General features: G+C 42.4%; 2 protein-coding genes across 28 annotated transcripts in view; one reads left to right on the forward strand and one right to left on the reverse strand.

The window, feature by feature from the left end:
* ANKDD1A (ankyrin repeat and death domain containing 1A) overlaps positions 1 to 7950 on the forward strand; it is a 46824-nt gene extending 38874 nt beyond the window's left edge. For 10 of the 18 annotated variants that reach the window (XM_055098732.3, XM_055098734.3, XM_055098727.3 and 7 more), the window contains one exon: positions 6357 to 7950. In XM_055098732.3, the coding sequence (XP_054954707.2) occupies positions 6357 to 6562 (206 nt within the window). In that variant the 3' untranslated portion in view covers positions 6563 to 7950. Of the gene's footprint in view, positions 1 to 575; positions 3530 to 6356 lie in introns of those variants that run through there. The other 8 variants (XM_055098735.3, XM_008953287.5, XM_034938929.4 and 5 more) reach the window with 3 other exon arrangements.
* SPG21 (SPG21 abhydrolase domain containing, maspardin) overlaps positions 538 to 16831 on the reverse strand; it is a 38392-nt gene continuing 22098 nt past the window's right edge. For 2 of the 10 annotated variants that reach the window (XM_034938938.3, XM_063596715.1), the window contains 2 exons: positions 14547 to 14687; positions 12246 to 12962 (listed from right to left, as the gene is read on the reverse strand). In XM_034938938.3, the coding sequence (XP_034794829.1) occupies positions 12846 to 12962; positions 14547 to 14687 (258 nt within the window). In that variant the 3' untranslated portion in view covers positions 12246 to 12845. Of the gene's footprint in view, positions 6540 to 8656; positions 10290 to 11799; positions 11905 to 12245; positions 12963 to 14546; positions 14688 to 16831 lie in introns of those variants that run through there. The other 8 variants (XR_010109937.1, XR_010109938.1, XR_010109939.1 and 5 more) reach the window with 8 other exon arrangements.

Genomic DNA, 16831 nt, shown 5'->3' on the forward strand with positions numbered 1-16831 from the left:
CCAGTCAAATCTGGTCAAATAAACCTTCTGAGGTCATCACAACTTTTTTGAGTATGCCAATCTCAAAAGCCTGATTTGGGATTCAGAGTGTTCTGTGGAATCATCAGACAAGCAGGATAGAAGGTTCTAGTACTAATCCCTCATTAAAAACAAAATCAGCTCATGATGAAAAAGCCTTAAACGCTGTGATACCCACTGACGTGGTACATAATGGGGCAACCACAGAATGGGGCACTAGGCAGTCACTGATAGTTGTGAAGTCTCCATTAGTTATGAGGCAACAAAGAAAACCACTCCTGACATATTTCTAGTATATTGCTGAGGGAAATGTTTCTAGCATTATTGAGGGAAAAAAGGAAAGGACCCCCACCGATAGCTGCTATAGGCAAGGTGGAAAAGCTAAGACTCATTTCAGGGTAGAGAGATTAGGGATGCTACCTTTCTTTCCCCAAAATGTTCTTAAATATAGTTGTTACATCTTTTAACACAAACTGTGGCATGCAATTGAAACATAAAACCAGTCCTGTGAGGCAGAGCTTAGGCAACAGAGGAAGTAAGATTCTTGTTTTTAACAGAAAATATCAGGAAGAAAGCAAACGCAGCCCCGAGTGCCCCCAGGAGGTGCACAGCCATGTAACCGGAGGGGCCAGACCTTCAGGCACGTGGGACCTCAGCGTGTGGAGCCACCTGAACAGAAGATGACCATCATTTAAGGGCTTTTTAAAAAATCACTGTTAACAGACCTCCAGGTGATTCTACTGAAATGCACAGTCATGCAGAGCCCAGGAGGCAAATGTTTGTACACTGATCTTTTTCATGAGGATGGGTCCAAGGGCCTGTAATCCCGTCCAACAGGTATGGTCCTTTTGAGCTCTTGGCACACTTTCTTTATTTCTTCTTCTTTTTCTTTTTTCTTTCTTCTTTTCTTCTTCTTCTTTCCTCTTTCTTCTTTCCTCTTCTTCCCTCTTTTCTTCTTTCTTCTTCCTCTTTTTCTACTTCCTTTCTTCTTCCTTTCTTTTCTTCTCTCTTCTTCCTTTTCTTGTTTCTTCTTCCTCTTCTTTCTTTTCTTTCTTCTTCCTTTCTTTTTTCTTTCTTCTTCCTTCTTATTCTTTCTTCTTCTTCTTGTTCCTTATTCTTCTTTCTTCTCTTCTTCTTTTTCTTCTATCTTCTTTCCTTCTTCTCTTCTTTTGTCTTCTTAGTTCTTCTTTCTTCTTTCCTTTTTCTTTCCTCCATCTTTCTTTTCCTTCTTCATCCTCTTTTCTTCTTCTTCCTTCTTATTCTTTTTTCTTCTTCTTCCTCTTCTTTCTTCTTCCTCTTTCTTCTTGTTCCTTCTTTTCTTCTCTTCTTTTTCTTCTTTTTTTCTTCTTTCCTCCTTAGTTCTTCCTTTCTTCTTCTTCTTCCTCCTTGTTTCTTCCCTTTCTTTTCTTTCTTCTTCTTCCTCTTCTTCCTTCCTCTTTCTTCTTCCTCTTTCTTCTTGTTCCTTATTCTTCTTCTTTCTTCTTAGTTCTTCCTTTCTTCTTTCTTCTTCCTCTTTCTTCTTTCCTTCTTCTTTCATCTTCTTTCCTTTTTTCTTCTTTCTTTCTTCCTCTTTCTACTTCTTCTTTACTCTTCTTCCTCTTCTCCTCCTTCTTAGTTCTTGTTAGTTCTTTCTTCTTCTTCTTTCTTCTCCTTCTCCATCTCCTTCCTTCGTCTTCTTCTTCCTCTCCTCCTTTCTTTCTTCTTCCTTCTTCCTCCTCTCCTTCTTCTTCCTCCTTCTCCTTTCTTTTTTGTTCTTCTTTCTTCTCCTTCTTGTCTCTTCTTCTCTCCTTCTCCTCCTTCTTAGTTCTTCTTCCTTCTTCTTTTTTCTTACTTCTTCGTTCTTTTCTTCCTCTTCCCTCTTCTTCTTCTTTCTCTTCTATCTTCTTTCCTCTTTAGTTCCTCTTCTTCTTCCTTATTCTTCTTTCTTTCTTCTTCTTTCTTTTCTTGTCTTCTTTCTTCTTCTTCTCTTTCCTTCTTCCTCTTCTTTTCTTCCTTTCTTCTTCCCTCTTTCTTCTCTTCTGCTTTCTTCTTCTTCCTTATTCTTCTTTCTTCTTAATTCCTCTTTCTTCTTCCTTCTTCTTCCTTATTCGTTTCTTTTCTTCTTTTTCTTTCTTCTTCCTACTCTTTTCTTCCTCTTTCTACTTCTTTCTTCTTCCTCTTTCTTCTTCTTTCCTCTTCTTCCTCCTCCTCCTTTCTTCTATCTTCTTCCTCTTTCTTCTTGTTACTTATTCTTCTTCTTAGTTCCTCTTTCTTCTTCCTTTCTTTCTTCTTCCTTTCTTCTTTTCTTTCTTTTCCTCCATCTTTCCTCTTCTTTTTCTTCCTCTTCTTCTTCCTTATTTTCTTTTCTTCTCTTCTTCCTTCTTCCTCTACTTCTCTTTTTTCTTCTTTCCTTCTTTTTCTTTCCTCTTTCTTCCTCTTTCTTATTCTTTCCTTTCTTCTTCCTTTCTACTTTCTTCCTCTTTCTTCTATCTTTTTCTTTCCTTCTTCTTCCTCTTCCCTCTTTTCTTCTGCTCTTTTCTTTTTTTCTTTCTTCCTCTTTCTTCTTGTTCCTTACTCTTTCTTCTTCTAAGTTCTTCCTTTCTTCTTCCTTCTTATTCTTCTTTCTTCTCCTTTCTTTTCTATCATCTTCTTTCCTCTTCTTTTTCTTTCTTCTTTCCTTTCTTCTTCCTCTTCTTCTTCTCTTTCCTTCTTCCTCCTCTTCTCCTTTTCTTCCTCTTTCTTCCTCTTTCTTCTTCCCTCTTCTTTCTTCTCTTCTGCTTTCTTCTTCTTCCTTATTTGTTTCTTTTTTTTCTTCTTCTTCCTACTCTTTTCTTGTCTTTTCTTCTTCCTCTTTCTTCCTCCTCCTCTTTTCTTCTTCTGTCTTCTTCCTCTTTCTTCTTGTTACTTATTCTTCTTCTTAGTTCCTCTTTCTTCTTCTTCCTTCTTCTTCTTTCTTCTTCCTCTTTCTACTTTCTTCCTTTCTTTTCTTTCTTTTCCTCCATCTTCTTTCCTCTTCTTTCTTTTTCTTCCTCTTTCTTCTTCTTCCTTATTTTCTTTTCTTTTCTTCCTTCTTCCTCTACTTTTCTTTCCTCTTTCTTCCTCTTCTTCTTTCCTTTTTCTTTCTTATTCTTTCCTTTCTTCTTCCTTTCTACTTTCTTCCTCTTTCTTTTCTTTCTTCTTTCCTCCTTCTTCCTCTTCCCTCTTTTCTTCTGCTCTTTTCTTTCTTCCTCTTTCTTCTTGTTCCTTCTTTCTTCTTCTAAGTTCTTCCTTTCTTCTTATTCTTCTTTCTTCTCCTTATCTTCTTCTTTCCTCCTTTTCTTCCTCTACTTCTTCTTCCTCTATTTCTTCTTTCCATCTTCTTTTTCTTTCCTCTTTCTTCCTTTCTTTTCTTCCTCTTCTCCTTCTTCTTTCCTTTTTCTTCCTTTCTTCTTCCTCTTCTCTCTTCTTGTTTTTCTTCTTCCTTTCTTTTCTTCCTCCTCTTTCTTCTTGTTCCTTATTCTTCTTTCCTCTTCTTTCTTATTTCTTCTTCTTCTCCTTCTTTCTTCTCTTTTCTTCTTCTCCTTCGTCTTCTTAGTTCTTCTTTCTTCTTCTCCTTCTTCTTCTCCTTCATTTTCTTCTTCCTTCTCCTTCCTTCCCCCTTCTTCATTCATCTTCTTTTTCTTCTTCCTTCATCTTCTTCTCTTCTTCTCCTTTCTTCTTTTCTTCTTCTTCCTTCGTCTTTTTCTTCTTTCTTCTCCTTTTCTTCTTCCTTCCCTTCTTCGTTCGTCTTCTCCTTCTTCCTTCTTCTTCTTCCCTCTTCTCCTTCCTTCTTCTTCCTCTCCTTTTCTTCTTCCTTCTTAGTTCTTCTACCTTCTTAGTTCTTCTTCCTTCATCTTCTTCTCTCTTCTTCTCCTTTCTCTTCTTTTCTTCTTCCTTCCCCCTTCTTCGTTCTTCTTCTTCCCTCTTCTCCTTCCTTCTTCTTCTTCCTCTCCTTTTTTCTTCTTCCTTCTTCTTAGTTCTTTCTTCTTCCTTCTCCTTCTTCTTCTTCTTCCTTCTCCTTCTTTTCCTTCTTCCTTATTCTTCCTTCTTCTTTCTTCCTCTTCCTTCTTCCTCCTCCTTCTCCTTCTTCCTTTCTTTCTTCTTCCTTCTTTTCTTCTTCCTTTTCTTTTCTTGTCTCTTCTTCTCTCTCCTTCTTCTGCTTGTTCTTCTCCTCCTTCTTTCTTCCTTCTTCTTCTTGGTTCTTCTTCCTTCTTCTCCTTTTTGTTCTTCTTTCTTCTCCTTCTTTTCTTCTTCCTTCTTCTTCCCCTTCTCCTTCTTCCTTCTTGTCTCTTCTTCTCTCTTCTCCTTCTCCTCCTCTTTCCTTCTTCTTCTTTCTTTCTTCTTCTTTTCTTTTTTGATATGGAGTCTTACTCTGTTGCCAGGCTGGAGTGCAGTGGCGCAATCTCGGCTCACTGCAACCTCCACCTCCCAGGTTCACACCATTCTCCTGCCTCAGCCTCCTGGAGTAGCTGGGACTACAGGTGCCTGCCACCACGCCCAGCTAATGTTTTGTATTTTCAGTAGAGACAGGGTTTCACTGTGTTAGCCAGGATGGTCTTGATCTCCTGACCTCGTGATCTTCCCCAGGGATGGGGCGTTCCATCTTCTGCCCTGTCCGGCAGAGTAGCCGCTTGCCACCTGAGGCTGTCATGCACCTGAAATGTTGGCTAGAGGGACTGAGAAGCTGAAATTTCTTATTTCTCATTATTTGAAACTGCAGGCACCCGTGGCAAGTGGCATCCATGGTGCTTGGCTTTGAGGTGCCAGGCAAGCACAGCTTGTTGTGGGGCTTGGCTGTACCAGCAGAGGAATGTGTTTCTGGGGAATTGTGGCTCTGGAAGCTTCACGGTTTCCCAGAATGTGGAAAATATATCTGTGCAGGATAGAAATCCTGCCCAGAGGCTGTTTCTGTCTCATTTGAGCTCTCTTTCATGTGGCAGAGCTGGCTGTGGCGTTTAGGAGCCTACATTTTAGAAAAGCTTACCTCAAAGTTCTGCATTGATCCTGAGACTGGAAAGGAGATAAAATAAAACAGCTGACAGGAGCTTTGGTAGTCACACATGCCTGATGGGGTGCACAGGGCCACAGTCTCTGAAAGGAAACTTGGCATTGTCTGTCCACAATATACTTTTATCCATTGGTCCAGCAATTCTACTTCTAGGAATTTTTCCTACATATAAACCTGTATGCATACAAAATGACAGACATACAAGGTTATTACTTTGAAAAAGCAAAAGATTGGAAACAAACCAAGTGACTGGCTACAGGGGACTGGTGAAATAGAGTATGTTCCATCCACACAATGGAATTCTGTTCAGCAGTGAAAAAAGGATGAGAGTGCTTTCCAAGTGTTCTTATGGAAAGAGCTCCAGGATAAATTAAGTGGAAAAAAACCCCAAGATACAGGTACATTAAACCGAAGGAAATTGGTTCAGAGGATAGCTGCACTATTTTTAGAGAAAAAGCTTCCTTTCTCTCTTCACCTTTTGCAGGTGATGTATTTTTTTCTTTGGATTCCTTTTTTTTTTTTTTTTTTTTTGAAACAGTTTAGCTTGGCCGGGCGCAGTGGCTCATGCCTGTAATCCCAGCACTTTGGGAGGCCGAGGTGGGCAGATCACGAGGTCAGGAGATCGAGACCATCCTGGCTAACACGGTGAAACCCCGTCTCTACTAAAAATACAAAAAATTAGCCAGGCATGGTGGCGGGCACCTGTAGTCCCAGCTACTCAGGAGGCTGAGGTAGGAGAATGGCATGAACCCGGGAGACGGAGCTTGCAGTGAGCCGAGATTGTGCCACTGCACTCCAGCCTGGGCGACAGAGCAAGACTCTATCTCAAAACAAACAAAAAAAGAGATAGAGTTTCACGCTTGTTGCCCTGTCTGGAATGCAGTGGTGTGATCTTGGCTCACTGCAACCTCCGTCTCTTGGGTTCAAGCAATTCTCCTGCCTCAGTCTCCGGAGTAGCTGGGATTGCAAGCACACACCATCACGCCTGGCTAATTTTTGTATTTTTAGTAGACAGGTTTCACCATGTTGGTGAGGCTGGTCTTGAACTCCTGATCTAAGGTGCCCCATCCACCTCAGCCTCCCAAAGTGCTGGGACTACAGGCATGAGCCACGGAGCCCAGCCATCTTTGGATTCTTAAAACTTAAGAAAAATTCTAAAACATATTTGTGATCTATTACATTATGAGATATGATAGGGAAAAAATAGACAACTTTACCTACCACTAAGTTATATTTAATCAGCATTCTTTTGTTTCCTAACATATATGTTGCGAGCTAAATGTATGCTCTTACTCTAAGGGTGAAAATTGTTTTGTTTTTTTTTTTGAGACAGAGTCTCGCTCACCCAGGCTGGAGTACAATGGCGAGATCTCAGCTCACGGCAACCTCCGCCTCCCGGGTTTAAATGATTCTCGTGCCTCAGCTTCCCGAGTAGCTGGGATTACAGGCGCATGCCATCACAGCTGGCTAATTTTTGTATTTTTAGTAGAGATGGGGTTTGGCCATGATGGCCAGGCTGGAAAATTGAAACATAATTAATTTCACAATTATTCCTTTTTCCACCTTAATAAGAGTAGAATAATTTCTGTGTTTTTATCTTATACACATGAATAAATGCTATGGCTTATCACAGTTACAATGTGTTTTCTGAAAGTAAAGATTATTTTACCTTGAAATTACAAAAATTATTTTCAGTTTTCCAAAATTCTATCTTTAAACCTAAATAATTCAATTTCATGGATGCACAAATGTTTATTGAGAGTCTCATATTCATGCTTTTCTTCACAGCACTATGAAGTTGGACTTGGAAAATTTGGACAGCCATTTGCCATTGTAATTTTTATTTTTTTCTCCTGATTATTTGACAAAACTTGTATCCACATTGTAGTTGTTCATGTGTCTGCTTCTATTGCATATTGTAAAATTATTAACTACTTCCCAAAATAGTATTTCTCTCAGCAGATATTTCTTTGGTACTACCATGTATTGTGTAACTTTTGGAAAAGTAAGGTGGCTTCCCTGCTCTCAGTGAAGCATTTTATTAAAAGAATAATTATAATTAAAAAAAACACGATACAGATCAGTGCATATAGTATATTACTAATAGTATGCTGTTAATTGTGTAAGAAAGAAAGGAAATTAGAAAACATATTTGCATAAATAAAAGCTAGACAAAGGCTAAGAAACTAATCAGGTGGTTTCCCTGGGGTAGTAGGATAATGGGGAACAGTGGGGCTGGGACCGGGTGGGAGAAAGAGTTCTCAGTGGTTCCTCTCTATACTGTTTTAACTTTTGAAATGTGTGAGAGTGTTACTTACTGAAAACTGAAAGGATATGACATTCTGGAACAGGCAAAACTACAAAGACAGTAAAAAGATCAGTGATTTCCAGGAGCTGCAAGGGCAGTGAGAGGGAGGGAGGGATGAGGAGGTGGAGCGCAGGGGATGTGAGGGCAGTGAAAGGTTCCGTATGACACTGTGATGGTGGGTACATGACATTGGGCATTGGTCAAAACCTATAGCATGTACAGCACAAAGCATGAGCTCTAATGTGAGCTATGGACTTTAGTTAATAGTAACGTGGTTCATCAGTTGAATCAAATGTACCACACTGATGCCAGATGTTAATAATCGGGGAAACTCTGTGTGGTGAAGAGTACGTGGGAGCTCTCTGTGCTAGCTGCTCAATTTTTCTCTAAACCTAAAACTGTTCTAAAATAGAAAGTCTGTGAAAAAAACAAAAGTAAAGTTATAAAAGGAAAAGAAAACAGAGGCTTTAAATTAAATCATCTATTCCTTGGGAAAGGTATTTTGTACCATATGGGACTGAAATCATTTCTCTGGATGAATTTTATAAAATGAATTTTGTAATTTTTTTCTGAGACAAAAAAGTTCTTAAATACAATAAAATTGAAATGTTGAAATATATCTCTCAAATCCAGTACTCATTTCCTTTCTTTGGGAAATACAGGGTGAAATTCCAGGTCAGACAAGCTGTCACAGATTGGTGCTATGTAAGCACAATGGCTCGACTCATGACCAGTGAATACTTCCTGAGTGGATTTCGTGCCAGGTGGCCTGCCAGGAGTGGGTACAGAGATGAGAGCCCACAGTTCCCTCCCCTTCCCCAAGCTTAGGGTCTAGTAGGGGAGAAGGGCTTGCACACCAATAACTGTAATAAGGTACAGTCCACGCTGTAATGGATGGGTACAAACAACTATGGGGCTTCTTCCTGGGGGAAGGAAGAAAGGAAGGGGAGGAAACAGCTCACAGAGGAGACAGAAGTGGGGAAAGGGCAGTCCAAGCCAAGAGCACAGCCTGAGCAATAGCCCAGAGGTGTGGAGAGGGACCCCCCCCTTGGGGAGTAGCGTGGCTGGAGCACAGGATGCTGGAAGGAGGGGGAGCTGTGACCTGAGGGGCAGGAGGGGGAGGGGTGCAGATGCATTGGAAATTGTTCCCTACTCCATCACCAAAAATTAGATGTCTCATAAAGTAGAAACTGAACAGAATAGACTCCACCTTTGGAAATGCACATCTGCTTGTCCTTTCAGAGTCTACTTTACCTTGCTAATCGTGACTCTCCTTGTTTCTAAAGTGTATATTTAAATCACTTTTCCAATGGATATTTACTTACAGTTACTCCCTCCCTTTTCTTTGAGACGGAGCCTTGCTCTGTTGCCAGGCTGGAGTGCAGTGGTGCGATCTCGGCTTACTGCAGCCTCCGACTCCCTGGTTCAAGCGATTCTCCTCTTCAGCCTCCCAAGTAGATGGGATTACAGGCACATGCCACCATGCCCAGCTAATTTTTTTTTGTAGTATTTTTAGTAGCGATGGGGTTTCACCATGTTGGCCAGGATGGTCTTGATCTCCTGACCTCGTGATCTGCCTGGGTTGGCCTTCCAAAGTGCTGGGATTGCAGGCGTGAGCCACTGTGCCTGGCCCCTTTTTAAGATATATACTGTACTTAAAACTATTCACATATAGTCTGCAGGTTTATATACTTAAAAAGTGCGAAGTCTTTCTCCTGTGGATCCCAAGATAACTTCTTCTAGAAGCGGGTGCAGGCCCTGGATCACATCATGTATCAAAATGAACCCATAAAACTCCCAGGTTAAGAAGTGAGGTGGAGTCCCTGGCTCTTAGTGGAGGTTGCTCCCCGCATCTCTTCCTGTGTGCAGAGCTTCACTAAATGGTTACAGCCCCACTTCAGAGTTTCTGAAACTAGTCTGATTTCCACAACAGAGGTCCCTTAGTGTTCGTGCACTGGCAAGTGACGAGATCAGACCTGTGTGTGGACCACACAGAGGATGGGTGGGGGTGGGAGGAGATGGCTGGTGGAGCCAGTGAGGACTGCAGTAGTCTGGGCAAAAGATGCCAAGGCTTAACTTGTAGTGAGGAAGGCTCAAGTTTGCAGGCAAGTTGCTAGATCTCTGAGAGTCAGGGGATATAGGTGTAGCAGATGTGGAAATGCATTGCCCGGACCCCCTTCTTCCAGGAAGGCCTTTCCATCCAGCTGCGGGAGTGAGCTGGGCAGATGGCCTCCAGCTGTCAGCCCTTCAGGGTCTGCCTCAGCTGCAGAGAGCTGCCCCACCCAACACCCTGCCCTCCCCAGGGCAGCTGCCTCTGGGAACTGAGCTACGTGGGAGCATAGAGACCCAGCCATTTTAGTCCTCCATGAAAATATTCCAGTGGGTGCTTCAAGCTCCTGCGTGCCCTACTGAGTTGGTGGGTACTTGATCGGGCCTGCATCACAGTTCAATTTCGCTCTCTGCCCAATCCATCTTCCCTTCACAGATGTTGTTTGTTTTGTTTTGGAGATTGAGTCTCACTCTGTTGCTCAGGCTGGAGTGCAGTGACACCATCTCAGCTCACTGTAACCTCTGCCTCTCTGGTTCAAGTGATTGTCCTGCTTCAGCCTCCTGAGTAGCTGGGATTACAGGCACGTGCCGCCAGGTCTGGCTAATTTTTTTGTATTTTTAGTAGAGACTGGGTTTCTCCATGTTGGCCTGGCTGGTCTTGAACTCCTGACCTCAGGTGATCCACTCCCCTTGGCCTCCCAAAGTACTGGGATTACAGGTGTGAGCCACCACACCAGGCCACAGATGTTGATCCTTAATAAACATCTTGCGCCCAAATTTTCATCTCTGCATCCGCTTCAGCCTGAGACATGGGGGTGGAGGAGTGAGTGGGGGTGGAGGGTCCAAGATGGCTGAGTTTCTAACTGGGGATTCCAAGAAACAGTGATGCCAGGACCTAAGAAAATGGGGCTAGAAGAGGAAGGGCAGGTTTGGGCAGTGGGGCCATGGGCATAGCTTTTGACTGGTTGCCTGTTGAAGGCTGAGATGCCTGTTGAAGGCTGGCCATTAATAGATAGGCCTGAGTACGCATTCAAGGCCAGTACTCAAAATTGATCAGGGCTGGCAATGACAACTTGCAGTCATCAGGGGGCAGAGCTGGGGAGTAGTTAAAGTTGTTAGCCGGCTCTAGTAGCCTCAGACGCTACTAGTTAAAATGTCAAGCTTCGCCCTTATGGTTTACCAAGTGTTTCCATAACTCACGACTGTTGTCAAGCCACAGATAGAGAAGACAATGTGGCCCCTTTGTGGAAAGATCACTGGCTTTAGGGATGGTCAGATTCAAGGTGGCATCCCAGCTCCACCCCTTACTGCCTGACCCAGTCTCCAGGTCCTCACCTGTAAAGTCAGGATAATCAGGGCTGTACTGGGGATGAAGTCTAAGAAGGTATGGCCAACCCAATATTCTGAAACCTGGCACATAAAGGGAAAGAAGCACTGATGCTTATTTTTCTGTCTAAATTGTATCTCAGCGAAACCAAGCAGTTGATGAGGGCAAGTTTTTGTTTTTTTAAATTGGTAATTTCCAGTTAATAAATGCAGAAGGAATGATAAAAATTAATATTATCACTGACCTGCAACCCCTCATGGAATGATGCACCTGTGCAATGGTCAGCAGTGGCAGCTAAGCCAGCAGGGGACTTTCTCAGGACTGGATCAGGCTGGTGATGCCTGAACACACCCAGCAATCATAATAACTTAGACACAACCAGACGGATGCCTCCTGAGATGACGCAAGAGAAACACACAGCCCCATCTATGCAGTGTTCCTGCCAAAAAGATCGAGCTTGACCTGATCAAGCCTCTTGATGTAACTACCAGTTTACAGGAAATACCAGGGACAGAGAAACAAGTGGAAGGACACCATGAGGCTGCAGTCAGCTAAATCTGGACTGTGGGGCAACTACAGGGCAAATGAACCTGCTTCTTCACTGAATATATGGCAAGAAAAAATAGAGGGAGGAGGAGCTTCCAGTTCAAAAGAGATCTAAGAGACAAAGTGTGGGCTTTATATGATTAGAACAAGTCACCTATAAAAAAAAAATTTATGGAATAATTGTGAGTGACAACATTCACTGGATTATTAGACAATCCAGTGAAGGAATTATTGGTAAATTTTTAAGTGTGATAATGGTATTAAGGCTGTATCTTAAAGGTACACATAGAAATATTTACAGATGAAATGACACAGCACCAGAAATGGCTTTAAAATAATTTAGTGAGGAGCATGTGTGGAAGAAACGTGGGTAGGTTAAAAGATGAACAAGTCCGGGCATGGTGGCTCATGCCTGTAATCCCAGCACTTTGGGAGGCTGATGTGGGCGGATCACCTGAGGTCAGGAGCTCGAGACCAGCCTGACCAACATGGAGAAACCCCATCTCTACTAAAAATACAAAATTAGCCAGGCGTGGTGGTGCATACCTGTAATCTCAGCTACTTGGGAGGCTGAGGCAGAAGAATCACTTGAACCCGGGAGGCGGAGGTTGCGGTGAGCCGAGATCACGTCAGGGCAACAAGAGCGAAACTCTGTCTCAAAAAAAAAAAAAAGGAAAAGATGAACAAGACTGTCTAAGAGTTGATAATTTTTGAAGCTGGATGATGGGAACATCATTCATTATGCCATTTTCTCTACTTCATGTGGGTTTAAGCATTTTCACTTAGGGGAAAGAAGATGAGAAAAGTACCTGGCACACAGTAGCAGATCAATAAATGATAGCTTAGGGTTATTTTATGATGTGCAAACTGTACTTCAAGGAGATTAAGTAACTTACCCAAATTCACACAGAATTGGCAACCATGACCTACTTCTCAGAAAGTCCTAGGCTTGTGTAGCCCAGTTGGGCAGCAACAATAATCACAAAAGCGACTCAGTGAAATTGAATTTTTATTCCAAATGACTGTAATATCTAGAAAGGCAGTAGCTAACACTCAAAACAATTTGTTTAAGTGTAAATTAAAAGCAGTTGATTTGCAGGAGAGCAAACAGTGGGGTAGTGGCCATGGCACTCTGATCTTGGTTATATCCAAGAAAGCATAAAATAACCAATGTCCTGATATGCAATCTGGATGTGCAGCATTTACAGCAAACAACATAAAAAGAAACAAAGAAGAATGGAAAAGAAAAGAAGAAAAAAAACACCACAAAGTCCCAAACCTCAGAAATTAACATTCACTTAAGAACACAGTGGTGAAGACTTTTGGTAGCAAAATTTGCACGGTTCTTAAAATGGGAGTCTTCAAAAGTACTTCTTCAAATTCAAAAGCTAAGAAAACCAAAGAGGGAACAGTTACACAGGCTTAGTGGAGATGCCGCCTGTCATGAAGATGACCATCAGTCCTACTTCCCAGACACAGTGAGAACCGGTGAGCCTGACGAACCTGAAGGAAAAGGCCGGCTGACGGGTGCTGATGCCACTGACTATACAAGAACACACCGGGTCAACTCATCATTGACAGCGAGAGACACACTACTGCTCCTCCTGGCTGATGCCAAGGCTGCCTTTCTGCACCTCAAGCTCCTCGGCACTGACCATTGATGGGTCAATGGCCGCGTATTTGGTTCCATGGAATTGCAGCAAATGTATCTGTTGAAATGCAGAATCATTATTTTATTTATTTTTTGAGCTGGAGTGTCACTCTTGTTGCCCAGGCTGGAGTGCAGTGGCACTATCTTGGTTCACTCCAACCTCCGCCTCCCGGGTTCACCCAATTCTCCTGCCTCAGCCTCCCGAGTAGCCGGGATTACAGGTGCCCGCCACCACGCCCAGCTAATTTTTGTATTTTTAGTAGAGACAGGGTTTCACCATGTTGGCCAGGCTGGTTTTGAACTCCTGACCTCAAGTGATCCATCTGCCTCGGCCTCCCAAAGTGCCAGATTACAGGTGTGAGCCACTGCACCCTGCCAGAATCATTGTTTTAAATGGCTGCATTACAGAGTAAAATGTATACTGTCTTCTATAAAAAGTTTGGTAGGAAAACATCACCAAAGTGGACAAATGTTTTATACTTCTAAAATTTACAGACTAAGACATACTAAATAGAGAAAAGTCAAACAATTTTTTGAAACTACATTTGGGATCTTTGTTCCTCACTCCCTGAGCAGTCTCCCTGAGTCCCTGCAGAGTCTCCTGAGACATCTTAGATGGTGCATGCTCATGAGATGTTTACCCTTCCCTTCTGCTGCTGTGAGTTAGGTCCTTCCAATCTTCTGCTACTGTGACTAGTGCTGCTATGATGAATATCTCTGGGCATCAAGTATTCCTGTTTAGGATCCTGTCTTCTATAAGGGGATGACAGGATCAAGGGATATGACTGGTTTTTGGGATTACAGGTGTGAGCCACCGCGCCTGGCCAGGATATGACTGGTTTTTTAAGGCTCTTGATTCATCTTGCCAAACTGCCAGGGCACTCACCCCTCACTGTTATTCTATTATCCATTTAGTTAGAGTATGAAGGGATGGTGTTTGTTAGGGCTTTCTTTTCTTTTCTTTTCTTTTGAGACAGAGTCTTGCTCTGTTGCCCAGGCTGGAGTGCAATGGCGTGACCTCGGCTCACTGCAACCTCTGCCTCCAGGATTCAAGTGATTCTTCTGCCTCAGCCTCCCGAGTAGCTGGGACTACAGGTGTGCACCACCACGTCCAGCTAATTTTTTTGTATTTTTAGTAGAGACAGGGTTTCACCATATTGGCCAGGCTGGTCTTGACCTCCTGACCTTGTGATCTGCCTGCCTCAGCCTCGCAAAGTGCTGAGATTACAGGCATGAGCCACTACGCCCGGTAGGGTTTTCTTTTAATGCATTAAAATTAGATCAAGAAGTCACTTCACAGGACTCAGATTGACCCCATTTAGGTCTGGTGTCTTGCTCTGATGGAATTCACTGTGTCCAGAGGGCAAGGTCACATCATACCAATAGTAACCTCAGTGTGTGAATGCAGGCCTGCTGTCCTTAGAAAAGGGATGGTGGCCAGAGAGTCACTGGGGGATCTCTAATATACCTGTTCAAATTCTCCTACAAGTTATAAATGTAAACCACTTTTATCAAGTCAATGCCTCATTTCTACAAGGAATTCTGTAGTTCACTGATTCTCTTACTAGTCCATTATAAGAAGGCTTTATGTTGCAAACACATGTTGGGCTCAGAGTGCTCTGGGTTTCAAGCTAGGCCTTACCTGTACATAAAGATTGACCTCTGCACTTCTGCACAGGTATGGGAAATTGCCTCCTGTTTTCAGATGAGCTCTTCGGGCATTAGGATACAGCTTGTACATTTCTTCTTTAGCTTCAGTTGAAAGCGCACTCTGATCAAACACCTTTAAAAAACACAAAGCTTCAGCACCATAGGAAAGGTAAAACACACACACACATACAGAAAGCTGTAATCAACTAGTGTTTTAATATGTTCTTTTCACATTATGGAAATGTTACCCTAAGTATTCCTTTCATATGAAGAGACAATCCTGAACCCCCAGCAGCCTGAACTACCTCCACTGCTGATCCCTGGTGACTTATAACTCCAACCGAAGACATTAGCTACAGATTTTGCTGCACAGCATCTCCTGCATTCTTTTGGTGGGGGGAAATTCTTTTTTTTTTTTTTTTTTTGAGGTAGAGTGCAGTGGTGTGATCTCGGCTCACTGCAATCTCCACCTCCTGGGCTCAAGTGATTCTCCTGCCTCAGCCTCCTAAGTACCTGGGACTACAGGCATGCGCCATCACGCCTGGCTAATTTTTGTATTTTTAGTAGAGATGGGGTTTCACCATGTTGGCCAGGCTGGTCTCAAACTCCTGACCTCAGGTGATCTGCCCACCTTGGCCTCCCAAAGTGCTGGGATTACAGGCGTGAGCCACCGAGCCCGGCTGGGGTCGGGGGAAATTCTACCATGAATTTCCTTTTTCCTCAAATATAGCTAAGTAGATTAACAGAATATTAATAGAGAACAATCATTGCAAATGTCAATAAGTTTCAAAAAGATCACGAAGCCCCAAAAGAACTTTTTACTTTTATCATTAATTTAAAGCAATAAACTAAGTCATTTAGGCTCAGTGAAAAAAATTCCAAAAAAATGTAGAGTACAAGCTATTCTTTCTTGGGGAAGCCAGTTTGCAGCATATGATTCTAGACATCCTTCAATACCCATACACATTTACGTTTTTACATGCAACAAAATTTTTCAAAAAGTAAAATAAGCAAAAAAAATTGTATACTAAATATACCGTACCAAATCTGTATGTTTAAGTGCATCTCCAACTAAAACTTATAGGCTGTTTTCAGTGACCATGAACCCAGGCAGTGAGCACAGCTTTGAAAGAAGGGCAGGCAGAGCAAATGTCCTGTGGGGACCATTGAAAAGCTTGTTCTATGTTATGGCAAATGTCAGAATGCAGCGATTATGGCAGAGGATAAGAAGTTGTTTACACGCTTATAATGGATAATTTCCCAACAAAAACCAATTATTAAAAATACCATATTATGGCCAGGTGCGGTGGCTCACACCTGTAATCCCAGCACTTTGGGAGGCTGAGGCGGGCAGATCATGAGGTCAGGAGATCGAGACCATCCTGGCTAACATGGTGAAACCCTGCCTCTACTAAAAATACAAAAAATTAGCTGGGCGTGGTGGTGGGTGCCTGTAGTCCCAGCTACTTGGGAGGCTGAGGCAGGAGAATGGCGTCAAGCCAGGAGGCGGAGCTTGCAGTGAGCCGAGATCATGCCACTGCACTCCAGCCTAGGCAAATGAGTGAGACTTTGTCTCAAAAACCGTATTATTTGAATTTAGGAACAAATCCATTTATAAGGCAAAATAATCATGATTTTTTTAAGTAAATTGAAACCATAGTGAGATACCAATTCATATCCATTAGGATAAGTATCAACCAAAAAACCAGAAATAAGTGTCCAGGATATAGAGAAACTGGAACCTTTGTGCATTGTTGGTGGGAACATGAAATGGTATAGCCACTGTGGAAGACAGTATGGTGGTACTTCAAAAAGTGCGATTCTACCTCAAACGATATGTCCAAAAGAATTAAAAGTAGGATACATCTACTATGTACCCATAAAAATAAAAAACAAATAATTATTTTTAAAAAATAATTTAAAAATAAATAAAAAAGAATTAAAAGCAGGAACTCAAACAAATATACATATATTTTTTGACAGGGTCTCACTCTGTTGCCCAGGCTGGAACGCAGTGGCATGATCATGGCTCACCCCAGGCTCAGGTGATCCTCCCACCTCAACCTCCCAAGTAGCTGGGATCACAGGGATGTGGCACCATGTCCAGCTAATTTTCCTTTTTTTTTTTTTCTTTTCTTTTTTTTGAGACGAAGTCTCACTCTATTGGCAGGCTGGAATGCAGTGGCGCGATCTCAGCTCACTGCAACCTCCACCTCCCAGATTCAAGCAATTCTCCTGCCTCAGCCTCCCGAATAGCTGGGACTACAGGTGCATGCC

Source organism: Pan paniscus, chromosome 16 (assembly GCF_029289425.2).
Source record: "Pan paniscus chromosome 16, NHGRI_mPanPan1-v2.0_pri, whole genome shotgun sequence".
Classification (NCBI taxonomy): Eukaryota; Metazoa; Chordata; class Mammalia; order Primates; family Hominidae; genus Pan; species Pan paniscus.